The sequence below is a fragment of the Garra rufa genome, chromosome 9 (assembly GCF_049309525.1).
Source record: "Garra rufa chromosome 9, GarRuf1.0, whole genome shotgun sequence".
In the NCBI taxonomy this organism is placed as follows: Eukaryota; Metazoa; Chordata; class Actinopteri; order Cypriniformes; family Cyprinidae; genus Garra; species Garra rufa.
In genome coordinates this window covers 21682531-21696857 of record NC_133369.1, presented here as the reverse complement: position 1 = coordinate 21696857, position 14327 = coordinate 21682531, and the positions used below count along the sequence as shown (strand labels likewise).

General features: G+C 36.3%; 1 protein-coding gene across 1 annotated transcript in view; it reads right to left on the bottom strand.

Annotated features, from left to right (window-relative positions):
• Positions 1 to 321: 321 nt before the first annotated feature.
• LOC141343373 (cathepsin S-like) overlaps positions 322 to 14327 on the bottom strand; it is an 81848-nt gene continuing 67842 nt past the window's right edge. The window contains exons 4-8 of the mRNA XM_073847974.1: positions 4606 to 4758; positions 4107 to 4331; positions 2650 to 2815; positions 2440 to 2542; positions 322 to 622 (exon numbers count right to left, since the gene is read on the bottom strand). Of these exons, the coding sequence (XP_073704075.1) occupies positions 523 to 622; positions 2440 to 2542; positions 2650 to 2815; positions 4107 to 4331; positions 4606 to 4758 (747 nt within the window). The 3' untranslated portion in view covers positions 322 to 522. The remainder of the gene's footprint in view (positions 623 to 2439; positions 2543 to 2649; positions 2816 to 4106; positions 4332 to 4605; positions 4759 to 14327) is intronic.

Genomic DNA, 14327 nt, shown 5'->3' with positions numbered 1-14327 from the left:
TACAAATATGATGCAAGTATGTTCTAGCTGTGTCATATGAATCACCAGAATAAAAATATGATTTTAGCAAACTTCATTGTTGGATCACAAGCATTTTTGGCATCTGGAGAGGACCCTTATTAACAATTCAGACAAGCAGACTGAAAGGGCTTTCTTTTTTCTTTTACCTATCATTCATCTAAAATCTCTTTCTGCTGGTGTGAACATCTGTGTCATTTTATGCCATTCTCTCCCTTGTGTTACCTTATGAATGTGGCTAATCAACCAAAGGTGCAAACATCCTAGTAATCTTAATGTCAATCATAACTGGACATTGTGTGCTGATTTTTAAAAATCCTTTAATACCTCATCATTGTGATGTTGCACTGTATAAAAACAATTCATTTGACTGAATCGAGTAAAAGCATATTAAAAGACAATGGGAATGGAAGAAACATAAAATGCACATTTAGAGTTAATAAATGAGAATATAAAAAAATAAATCTTATTTTGATATATTCCTTGATTTCAATAGGACTTCAGTTACATAACCGGATAGCTGGCGTATGAGGCGATGCCACACATGTTGTTCTGATTTCTGGCCATACGGATGTAGCCACCATCTCCAAATGTAGTACCCCAACTGTTAAAGTATAAGAAAACAATTAGAATTTGTATCTTTTTTTAATCTCAATGTTTTGTTTGAGACAGATGTTATGATTTTACATGCTTTTGAGTAGGTACATTTCCCAAAACAATATTCTGCCCTACAAAGGCAAAAGACCTTAACTCACTAGAGTGTGGAACTGAGAAAAATGACTTTAAAGATTTTTTGTTGTCCAGCCAAATTAATTATAGCTAGGACACTGTAAATCTGGCAATTAGATGTTTTAATAATGCAATTTATCTTCATAAAAAAATCTTGAGCTCAAACTTGACTTTTGACCCCTATTTTTAAGTTACTGTCCTCTGCCTTTGAATTGTATGCAAAAAGTGAGACGTCGTCCCAAGGCAAAGAGCAGTAACTTCCACACTATCAGTATTCAGTTGCTGATCACCATTTACAAAATCATTAGTAACAACTGTATAAAATCTATAGAGATCGTGGCATTTATTTTGGATGACTGATAATTACTTATAGCAATCTACTTATTGCTATCTTGTGTTTTGGTTGCATTCTGGTGCCGTTATTAATACATTAGACATGAAACAATACTTTGTGGTAAAGAGTATTTTTAATTGGTGTGCATTAACTAACAGGTCGACTGCAGACAGGTCACAGTGAATTACATTAATAAATACAAGATTTTCTAATGAGTAGAGATCTTCATATTACTAATGAATTAACATAATGTATTTATTAAAATTTATTTAAAATGTATTTAATACTGCAAAGATATAACAAATCATGTACAAGTAATTAAGTGAACTTTGGAATCCAGTAGGTGGTGCTAAGTCACTGTTTTAAGTGAGACATCGAGTCATTTTTTAACACAGCAAATCGCTGTATTTATGAATAGCTAAATGAATCATTGACTCACGATTTGTTCAGAGCCACAGATTCATTCACAAAAATAGCCTAGCTTAAAGGAAGTCTTGATTGATGTGAACGCCAGCAGACAGGAATAATGCCTCAGAATTCTTGTGGATTGTCGTGGATTAAACATCTCTGATGACATTCATTGCCATGGATATTATTTGGTTACAAGAAAAGGTAGGATATGGCTTTAATTGTGAAGTTCACTGATTTTATGTGATCATGTTACATGCTATGCTGTCACGGCATTCATGTCGACTAACGTTAGTTGGTAGCCCTAGACTGTTGAATGAAAATGAATCATGAAAATAAAAACTTATTGCTGGCAATTTATCTAGTCTTTGCTTGTTTACAGTGCTTTATATGGTGCAGATTGGTATCATATTTTTATGCTATAGGCGGCTAGCAAGCTAAGTAAAGTACATTGCGATCTAATTCTTTTGTCTAATGCATCTTTTGCATTATACAATTTCTTACCTTGAGCTTGATGTCTGCTTGATTAAAAACAACAACTCAACAATATCTTTTATTCAGGTATAGTGTGTGTCAGAAGTGCTTCGGTGAGAGTTATGACAGTAACGTTAGACAAGCAACATCGTAACTTGAACGCGGCAAACTTTATTGAATGGTACCGTAGTACCATAACTTAATTAGAGCGTTTCAAAACAAAGCCAAAGAGCGCTAACATGTGTTACGGTGTTCTAACTTCGTTTCTCTAGGGCTTTTGGAAGTTACTGTTAAGACAACGCATTATTTTCTCGAAAAAACAATGAAACTGACTCAAGATACTTATCCACATGATAAAAGAGGTGTTGAATATTCTAAAAATATCAATAACTCATTTTCGACCAAAATCGAAGTTACGGTCTTTTGCCTTTGCACGGCAGTATTAGAGCCACTCAAATTATGATATCAGCCTGTACCTGTTTTTGACCAGCCAAAAGTCCTGTCCAGCAATCGCACCATATCCCACAACCAGCACTGCATGGTTTATGTTTTGGGTGCAGGATGGATCATTGTAAACCCCTGTGGAGACATATAAGATAATGTTATAGTTGTCAATGAAAAATAAATCATGAATACCTTGATGTGGTAATCAGTCTGTTTAATATTTGTAGGAAAGAAATACTCACCACTCCGATACATGATAAACTGAGGGCGAGTGGCATCAATGGCCACTGCAATAGGTCCAATGTTGGCAACAGCCTCCTTCAGGGCCTCCTCATCTCCTTGACGGACATCACAGTACTTGGTGCAGTTTGCTGCACGATGGGATGCATCGTATCTGCACTGCCCTTGCTGTAGGACACATTTATTTATTAGATTACATTCATAATGATAATGGATTGCATTTTTTTTAAAGGTCCCATATTGTCAAAATCGAAATTTCCTGGCTTTTTTCATGATAACTGAGGTCTAGGGGTTATGTAACTACCATATAAGTTTCAGTCAGTCCACAGCAAACTGCACACAGCCTGAATAAAGTAGCCGTTCCTTTTCACAAGCCCCTGTAACTTCCGTAAAAAATATGACGTCCGATCTACTCAGTCACCGCCTTCAGTCACCACCCAGAGCAACAACCACCGTCCCACCCTCCTTTTGTCAAACCTCGACAACTTCGCGTCCATGCCATTGCTAAGCAACAACAACATGAAAACAAGTGGAGAAAACCCTGTTCAGTCGATAGATGTCAAGCTACATCATTACACATCATTACACGAACAACGTTAATATAAGAGACCAGTGGCACGTCAACTTCAGCCTCTTTCACACAGCCATTCCGGAAAATACACGGATAATGTGTCCCAAGATTTGTTCCGGAATTGCTTAATTAGGTTCACTCACAGTTGTTTTCCGGAATCTGTGTGTGCTTTACACACAACCCGTAAAGACGTGACATTTGGATGTGAGATGTAATGCGACGCGTACGTTTCACTAAACTGAAACTAACCTGATTTTCAGCGCTGATAGTGAGGGGCTGCCTGATCGCTGCTTCATTCCACTTGCACGTATTTTTTCCGTCGTGAAGAGTCGCAGGGTAAAGTGCATCATCACTACAACACTGCCTTAATGGCATTTGGTTCTGGCTTTTGTTCACACAGCGCTCGTTCCCGTAATTTTCCGGAATCAGCACGCATTGTGAAAGGGGCTTTACTAAAGCAACAGTTATGTAGCTTACTGCATTCAGTGTTTGAAAAAGAAAAAAACATTAATGATCATTTTGAAATATCCTGTTGAGTATCACCAAGCCACAGCAGGCTAGGCTCTGGGCTAGACTACAGCATACATGACCATAGTTACATGTGGTTGGCTTGGATGTGCGTCACTCAGAAAACAACAGGCCAATCAGAAGAGAGGCTCATGAATATTAATTAGATGGGCCAAAATCGACCTGTTCTTGACAGAGCTCCTAAAAAAGGAGCTGTAAAAATATATTGAGATGGATTTTGGCACTTATACCGCAGATATATATTCTTAAGGACATCAACAACTAAAATAAACCTCCAGAAATGTGTACAATATGGGACCTTTAAATGTGTCTAACACTGACAGTTTTCTTTCTACACATGGAACCACATAAACAACTTACGACTCCTTCATAAGGGTAAGATGTCTCTGAGTCTATTCCACCATTATCAATAACATACTGGAACGCATCATTCATCCAACCACCATTGCAGCCCTTGTTGCCGTAACTGGAGGAACAGTCCACCAGATTCTGAGGACTAAGTTCCACCAACTTTCCTGTGGTATTCATCAGCTGACCTTCAAGAGCCCCGACGGCGCTGAATGCCCAACACGAACCACATGCACCCTGACAGATGAGAGAGAAACATGATAAAACTATCAAAATTTAATATAATAATAAAATATAACTAAAATACAAATATACCCGTGCTACTTAAGGTCACATATAACTGATATTTGAATGGATTTATGGAAATACTAATAATGAGAACTACTTAACATTTTAGTCTATCGAAAGAAACAGAGATGAGCTATCCTAACAAATAAAAAGCTACACAGACACAAATCTAAAGAAACAACTATCAGCTGGTATTCTCTCAAAGTATACAGTGTAATCATACCTGCATCTTCACACTGGAGACATATCCCTTTTCTCTCCAGTCCAAGGAGTCTGGGATTGCAGCTCCAGAAGAGCCCACAAATTCTTTTGCTTGCCTCTTAAAGCTAGGAGGGACACGAGTTGTAGCTAACGTTTGTAGGATCTCTTCTGTTGTCTGTGAATTAATATGACACAAATAAGAAAGTTTGCATTACAGGGATTGAAATTGTCACTTGCTTTACATGGCATCTATTGTAGTCTATGACTAGCTAAATTTATTTTATCATTGCTTCCTTTTTATTGTAAAGTAAAATTGTTCTAAGAAAGTTTTCTAAAGAAAGCATACAAAATGAAAAAGTAAAATCATGATTGTATTCTACAGCGAGGGAAACAATTATTTGATCGCCTGCTGATTTTGTACGTTTGCCCACTGACAAAGAAATGACAAGTCTATAATTTTAATGGTAGGTTTATTTTAAGAGTGAGAGACAGAATAACAACAACAAAAAATCCAGAAAAACGCATTTCAAAAAAGTTATAAAGCGATTTGCATTTTAATTAGTGAAATAAGTATTTGATTCCCTATCAATCATCAAGATTTCTAGCTCCTAGGTGTCTTTTATACAGGTAACGAGCTGAGATTAGGAGCACTCTCTTAAAGGAGAACTCCGGTGTGATATTGACCTAAAATGTATTGAATCATGATACCGAGTGTGAACGTACCTTGCCGAGCAGGAAGGAACTTATCAGGTTATCAACTTATCAGGTTGTAGTTTCCTTCGTGCTCCACACTCGACTTATCGTGACTAAATTCAAGATGGTGGCGACCAGATTTTTTCTTGCAGGTACTGTCTGTATAAATCTTTATCTTTAAATAAACTACCGGTGCTTTTTCTGAGTTCTCAATGTCTCGTTTTAAATGTCAGGGCCCTTGGAAGTCTACCAATGAAGTGTGGAGCTACTTTGTGCCTCGTAAATGGCGTAAAACAGTGATTTATTTACATGGCTATTCCGATGCCCTATTCACCATCATTGACAACCTGTTGTGAGCATCGACTAAATCAGTGTTTTTCAACCACTGTGCCGCGGTACACTAGTGTGCCGTGAGAGATCGTCAGGTGTGCCGTGGGAAATTATTCAATTTCACCTAATTGGTCTAAAACATTTTTTGAAAAGTAATAATTTATTGTCTGCGAATCAGCGTATGTGAGCGGAGTGGAGTGGGAGCGGAGCGCGGAGTGCTAAATTATAGTTCACAAGGAATTAGTTTGTTCCTTCTAGATACTAAATATTTTCAGGTGAAAGCATCATTTAAACAGGTACAACACTTATTCACACGCAATCACTCTATCAATAATGCATTAAAACAAATGTATTGGTATCCGATATCGAATGAGCAGAAATCTGTAAGAAATGCAGTGATCCGTAAAATAACTTGACGAAAACGTATTATGTTCATTACAAACTTTGTACGGCATAAAGCAGCAATTATACTCTTTTAATGCTGACAATGTTATTAGCTTGGTATGTGGTAGGAACAAAGTTTGCACACTATGTTCCAAACTCTCCTGTTATTTTATTTTAGTATGTGTTATGAACAGGACCATTAGCCTATATATATATATATATATATATATATATATATATATATATATATATATATATATATTAGGGCTGTCGAAAATAACGCGTTAACGGCGTTAATTATTTTGTTGTTGTTAATTACGTCAAATTTTTTAACGCATTTCACGCATGCGCAGTGTGACGAATTATTTGTCAGGATTGGGGAGAGGCGAGATGGAGTAAGGTGAGCCTATGGACGGATTCAAATATAAAAAGAATGATGATGGTTAACAAGTACAAGCCTGGGCGACAGCCCCTCTGCAACTGGAGTGGTTAGCCAAGCTTAGGCTTGTTCATCTCCTGACTAAGTGTAGACGCGATGTAAATAAAATATTCATTGTGTAGTTTAGAAAGCTTTATTGATTATAACGGAACGTTGTGAGATCTCTATTAACTAGATTTGTGACGCTTTTAGTGATAATAAAGGGAGCGCGCTTTGCACTTTCCATGCCATAATCCATTCAGAATTTGTATGAAAATTTCGTTTTTCTTATGTTTTGGGAATTACATCTGTACATCGTACAATTACGTTCATTCTTGAAAGAGCGGTGACTGACACAATGACAGAGTGGAGAGTGGAAGATACATAAAGCCGCTTTGCAGGTCATCGAGGCACCAGCTCAATCATTTGCATTTTTTCAGTGGAAGCAATTTCAAATTATCCGTCATTTTTGCTCACAAAGGAAAAAGTAATACACCAAAAAACGTTGCAGTGTTTTTATAAAATAAAGAAAACAAAAATGATGCGCTTTCTGTCGTCTTGTTCTTGAACAGGAGTGCTTAACAAAAATAAAGCTAAATGCATGCCTCACAGACATGATAAACATATCTATAGAAAGTTTTTAATTATTACTTAACGAAATAAAACAAATCGAAAACAAAAACTTGTTTAATATGTAATCCTTAACGATAAATTTCTCTCTCAAGGCGTGTCCAAAAATGAGATTGCAGGATCTTTGCGACATTGACTCACATTGACTCACATTGAATACACTTTATTAATAAATAATTCAGATATGTCCTTACTATTTCCCCGACACATTTATTATTTATTTTTGCCGGTATTTTGTGGCAAGTTTTAGCCTACTGCGTGCGATTGAACGCGGATCTCTTCCAGTTGCGCCATCCGAGCCGTTATCGAAAGTAAAAGCGAAAGTCTTGTGTTGTTTCCACCAGCGCAACATTATTGATGGATATCTAAAATATAAAAAATAAGGAGTAGCCTAAAACAGGCCCGATGCGGGCCCTGGTATAATATGAAAATGTGAAAATTATGTATCCTGTTATTTATATTTTGGTATGCATTTTAGAAAAAAAAAAATGGTTAGGATCAGGTGTTGCAAATAGTGATTAATCATGATTAATCCACTGAAAAGTCTGGTTAATCTGATTAAAAATTTTAATCATTTGACAGCCCTAATATATATATATATATATATATATATATATATATATATATATATATATATATATATATATATATATATATATATTACTTTTTTTTTTTTTTTTTTTTTTTGACGCGGAGCTAAGGCGGAGCGGTGTTTCTGATATCAGTGAGCGAGGAGTGGAGCAGGAGCGGAAAATTTTGAACCCGGAGTGGAGCTAGAGCGGAGCGATTATTAAATGCACGGAGCGCGGAGGGGAAATTGTTACTGCTCCACTCTGCTCACATACTCTGCTGCTAATAATATGCCATTGTTGAGTGTCTGCGGCAGAGTAATCATGTCAGGTTAGGCCCAGGGTTCACACTGAGTAGGTAGAAATATGAAAGATCAAAATATACTGTTTTCATTGTGTTTATTTGATTGCTATTCAAGACACTTTGATAAGAATAACTGTATATTGTTAATTGCACTTTTTATTTGAAAGAAGAAGAAAAATGAAAGATCATAAAATACTTTTTTCTTTTTGTTTATTTGATTCCTGTTCAAGACACTTCGATAAGAATGGCTGTATATTGTTAATATAGGCTACAGAGTTTAATTTTTTTACAGTTTCGATTGTTGGTGTGCCTTGTCATTTTTTTTCAAATAAAAATGTACCTTGGCTCAAAAAAGGTTGAAAAACACTGATTTACTTGTATAGCAGGTAATTACTTGCGCTTATCCTGATGTTCCAATTGATTTAAAGCTAAAATATTTAAACTTAGTAAAATTGTGGAGGGTCTGCAGTGGTCATTTTTCCCCTTGGTGCTCAGGACAGTTGGACTTTGCTGTGTATCAGAGGTAAATAATGATATAAATACTGTTTAGTTTCTCGCAAAAAACAATTGTTTGGTGTCTTAGGACATCAATGTATCGTCACAAGCCGCAGGGTGTAATTTGGTTTTTTCTGTGCATGTTTTTTTTTTTTTTTACTTTCAAAGGTTTGGTGCCCATTCACTGCCATTATATGACTAACAGACTGCAACGGTTTGAGATAAAATTCTTTGTTTGTATTCTACTGAAGAAACAAAGTCACCTACATCTTGGATGCCCTGGGGGTAAGCAGATAAACATCAAATTTTCAATTCTGGGTGAACTATCCCTTTAAGTGATTGCAAGAAATAAATTAACGATTACGTAATTTGTTATTCACAATTACAGGACAGTCATTTTATGAGATAAAGATGCTGTGATATACCGTATAAAGTGAAAATTTAGACCATTATCATTATGCAAAATAAAGTCACAATTGTGAGATGTAAAGCAATTATAAGAAATAAATTCTGAATTACATTAGTTGTTATTTGAAAATACAGGACTGATTTTATGAGATAAAGATGCACTGTGATATACAGTATGAAGTAAAAAAATTAAGAAAAAGTTGCATTATGCAAAATAAAGTCATAATTGTGTGATATAAAGCGGTTACAAGAAATAAATTCACAATTACATAATTTGTTATTCGGTATTACAGGATAGTCATTTTATAAAATAAAGATGCACTGTGAGATACAGTATAAAAGTGAAAATTGAGAAAAAGTACCATTATGAAAAATAAAATCATAATTGGGAGATTACCTGATTACCTGAAATAAATTCACAATTATGTATTTTGCTATTTGCAATTACAAGAAAGTTATTTTTTTCGAAGTAAAGATGCACTGTTTAATGCAGTACACAGTGAAAATTGACAAAGTCATAACTGTGATATATAAAGCAATTACAATAAATAAATTCACAATTACGTAATTTGTTATTCACAATTACAGGATAGTCATTTTATGAGAGAAACATTCAATGTTTCAAACAGTATAAAGTGAAAATTGAGAAAAAAAGCCTCAAATGACACCACTTGCCTTGCAAACCTTCACAAATCTAACAGTGTTTATTTTATCAACTTGGTACCTTGTAAACACAAGGTTGTTTTCAGGTGGATTGATAAAATAACCTATGGGGCCTTACCCAATGAAGTTGTGTTGAGCAGGCCAATCAGATTAGAGTTAGCCAGATGGAGAAAGTGCTTTCCAGATTTGTGTGCTATAAGCATCAGACTGTCAGGGAAGAGTGGACCGTGGACGTGCCGCTTGAGGCTCAGAACCTAAGCATCCTCTGGGATACGATCGTGCATGCAGGACCTAAAGTTGTAGGCTGAATGGGATATTACTTTCATCAATGAAATATATGAGAACCTTTCAGTTAGTGAAGAAAAATTGTATTGCATCTTTATAAAATTCATTTTCAGTCACCAGAGGATTAAACGAATGAAAAATTCTCACACTCCTAGAAGTGCTATTCCCACATTATTAGAGAAGAGATGGAAAGAGTATAATTAAATATAGTTCCAAATAGCAAAGTCCCATATTGCACCGGAAAAAAAAAAAGGCAAATATAGGAGTTGTAGTTTTTTCCATCTTTGATGTTTTCTACAATGAAAAGACAAAAACTAACCCCTCTGATTAATAGGCAGTGTTATCCTCAGCTAGGTGACTTCTATGGACTTATTTGGCCAGATAAAAATAATTACCAGCCATTGATTCGAAAGTCTTTTCTAATATTCGTTATTTTCCAGACTGACATAATGGGATTCTGTAAATGCCATCAGTGCAGCCATTTGTGTTGGGCTGCCACAAAAGGAGGCTGCTTGATTGGCAGATGAGAAAATCATTATATTGAAGTCATACATTAATAATCCTCCTACTTTATCTGAAGATATGGGGACTGTCAGCAGCTCCTAGCACATCAAATTAAAAATGGATCCATGCTGGATGCAAGCAGGCAGACGGTGTCCACCCATCTTCACTGAGAGAAGAAAAAAAATCTGTATATTTGAATGACTGAGGGAGAGAAGCAGAAAAGAGCTATTGATCGCACACTGTCTAAGCATGATGAGAGCTATTTTGTGTAACTGACAGTGTGGTCTTATCGTTGAAGCCTAATATTCTACAATGAATCTTTTTCCCCTGCTTGTTCCTTTTTTTGTTTGTTTGTTTCTTCAGTGGTATTTGATTAAAAAATGAAAATAATTATGAAAAAAAAGGTGTACCTCAAGCAAGGTGCTGCAAGCTTTAAGCTTACATGAGCCTTGAAGGCATATTTCACCCAAAAATGAAAATTCTGTCATTAATTACGCACACTCATGTCATTCCAAACTCACAAGACCTTTGTTCATCTTCGGAAAACAAATTAAGATATTTTTGATGAAATCCAAGAAATCCTAGGCCCGGAAAGGTAGTAAGGACATTGTTAAAATAGTCCATGTGACATCAGTGGTTTAACCGTAATGTTATGAAGAATAGTCTAGAGAGAATGCTGTGTGCTTTCCTCTCAATAACAAAACAAACACACAAAAATAACAGCAGTGACAAAACAGCAGTTACGAAAGCATCTGATCATAGCGATGTGGATATGTTTGCATGAGCTCTGCAATTCACCAACAACATGACAAATGACTGTTATGATTGAATTGAATTGAAGTATATATGAACTATATTTATTTGAAACTATATGTGAGACTGTATGAATCTCTTTTATTTTCATGACATATTGACATTACAGTACAGAACAGCTCTGTCTGCATTAACTTGAACAGAATAATATCGTATAAGCAGTCGTTTTCATGTGTCATAGAATGGAAAAGAGGCTTTCGGGAACGTGCGTAAATGTCACATCCAAGGTTCAAAATTGCATCCGTTTTTCTCACATATGCTCCCAAAATATTATCTGCGCGACCTCAAAATATATTTTGGAGCATTTGTGCAAGTGCAAGAAATTGTTGTTTGTGGGCCGACTTGCTTCTCCAACTTTCGCTAGCCTAATTACTGCACAGACTAATGTGAGCTGATACAGTGACAGCTTTGCATTAACCAATTAAACTTCATCTTTACATTCTTAACTTTAATGCAGATTTTAGATATTAGCCGTCAATTGCTTCCTGTCACGGACACAGCGTACTGCTAAAACTCGGACCTGGCTGGTTTTTGCTCCAAATGTTTTTTTGTTTTTTTCTCTCTCTCTAAACCAGCCTCTGATTTGCACAAACTGCATTGTAATTAAAGGTGCCATAGAATGCAATGATACAATATTTTAAATTGTTCTCTGATAACATAGGTGTATGGCATAGGAAAGGGCAAAAAAATATCCAGAAACGGTTTTACAGATCCATTTACAACCCTAGAATGAAATGGTCTGTTATTACCTTATTTGGAAGGCTCATGAATAATAATGATGAGCTCTGCTCTGATTGGCTGTTTCACATAGCGGCTCATTTCAGTAGCTCGCACATGGAGGAAATATATATATTTAATCACAGATCAAGAGCCGCTATTATTATGTGGGTAATTGAAACCGCTGTTTTGAATGCACGATCATTTTACTTTCACTTTTGAGATTTGCAATTGCACGTGCTCTGTGTAACTTTATACTACAGTGGCAGTACTTACCACATATTTTAATAAGTTTAGATGCTTGTTAGTGATGCACAGGAACTGTAAATAATTCACCATCGTCCGTGCAGTCATCTCTCCTTAGTCTGTTTATGTGGTAAGAGAAATCTTATGTACTGCAATGTAACAGGCTACTGCTAGCAAGAAGCTAACCGTGTCCCTTTAGTGGCTCGCCTTATTTTATTAGAACACCTTATTTGTTTTCCTTGCCTTTCTGAGTACAGACACCAACCCATCCCTGCACTTAACATCCCCTGCACAACCTGGAACATAACATTTATTTCAGTGATCTGCCATTTAGCCTAGCAGCAGATCTTCTGATGATTGGGCTATGCAAATGTTGGGGGCGTGACTATTAATAATCGTGACTATTACATCATAGTCTGTGTTATGTTAGGGTTAGCCTATTTTTCAGTGGTCTTTTGCAAACACCAGATTTATATAAGAAGGAGGAAACATGTTTGAGACTCACGGCATGTCATGTCCATGTACAGAACTGTTCTTATTCAACAGTTCCAAGGTAAATAAAGTTTTCCATTCTATGGCACGTTTAAAATGTCTCCACAATTCTGTCAGATGCAATTCGCCTCCGTCTTAATATACTGTACAACACGGCATACATTCACATCAAATGATAACTCAGTGGAGTTCCACTTACCCAGGGGCGTAAATTCCACTGGAGACAGTTTTCAAAATCCCGTTTGTGTCCCCCTACTTTTAAATTATTTTGTTAAATTAATGTCTTGTATTGTACAATGTACGCTCAGCACCGCCAAGAGTTCTGCGCGATAGTTAAAACGAAACTGAAAGTAAAATGTGCACATGCATTCAAAAGCAAAAGCAAACACCCCACATTTAGAGACAGCGACTCCCCAATGTGCGCTAATTAGGCTACATACTGTAACATATCTAGGCTGTTATTAGTATGTAGGCTACAATAGTTTGTGTAGTTGTTATATTTTCATTCATTCTTGTCCTTTGCCTAGGCGTAAAATAAATATTCCTACATACAGCCCCTGTCATGCAAGTCAGAATGAAATAATTAATTCACACTCTTGGTTTTCTAAATGCATATTGTTGATCTTATTGTGAATGATTCATATATGGGGTCGTCCAAATCCCCACCCTTGTGGTCTTTGCACTTGACCACTTGTCTACTTGCATGACATATTTTATGTATTTGGCCCAAGTGTTCAAGTGTGCGGTGGCCGAGAGAGCTCAACGCGCTGCAACTTAAGAAAACACATGCAAACAGAAAAAAACGACAACACAATAAGAAAACATCTTCATCAGTTTGACGACACAGGCACTGCAAATCCTCACAAGGCAAACACAAATACGGAAACGCGCTGCAAATTCTCACAACACAACCAAACTCAGAAATGCGCTGCAAATTCTCACAACACAACCAAACTCACAAACGCACTGTGCAAACACACAAACGCGCTGCAAATAGCACAAACCACAACGGAAATGTTTCAGGGGGACCTCAAAAAGTGACGAACCCATCTGGGACCTGATTATTTGTTCAGTGGCTGTTGGTCAGAGCAGAGGTGTTGTCGGTGAACTAAAAGGTGTTTTTCTTTTTTGTTTATTACCTTTTTAACAACCTGATCATAACACCTCTGCTCAATGTCTGACCAACAGCCACTGAACAAATAACAGAATATAGAATACCAAGAGGTGAAACTCTGATTCTTTTTTGGTAACAGCCACTATGGCGCTTCGGTAGCGCGGCCGCCATTCTGGGGTGAAAATTCCAACTGGACAACAGCACAGAAGCAGACAGAATGACAACAAAATAGAAATCAAAGTGGAAATAAAAGAACACAATGACTGCAGGGAGGTAGTGTGTGACACGAAAAAGTGCAAAAAGTCACTCTACACTGTTAGATTTATTTTACGGATCAGAATCCATCACATCTTATGCAAAAATTGGCGAATCTCACAGCCAATTCAGAAGCGCAATAGACAATTTCTCAAATTAAGTCATCAGTAAATGTTATGACTACTACAGTAAAAGTTGTATTGTATTATTATATATGTTATCAATTGTGGAATCCAACCATTACATTTGAGGCAGCCTGCTGTATTTTTATTTTATGCAACTTTCTGCATTTACTATTACTATTAACTATTATAGGTCTGAAATATATATATTGTATACATTATATTGTACGTGTTAAACCCATGGAACACACTACAAATATGATGATCTTACAGAACATGTATTGCTGTGTCTTTCATAACTA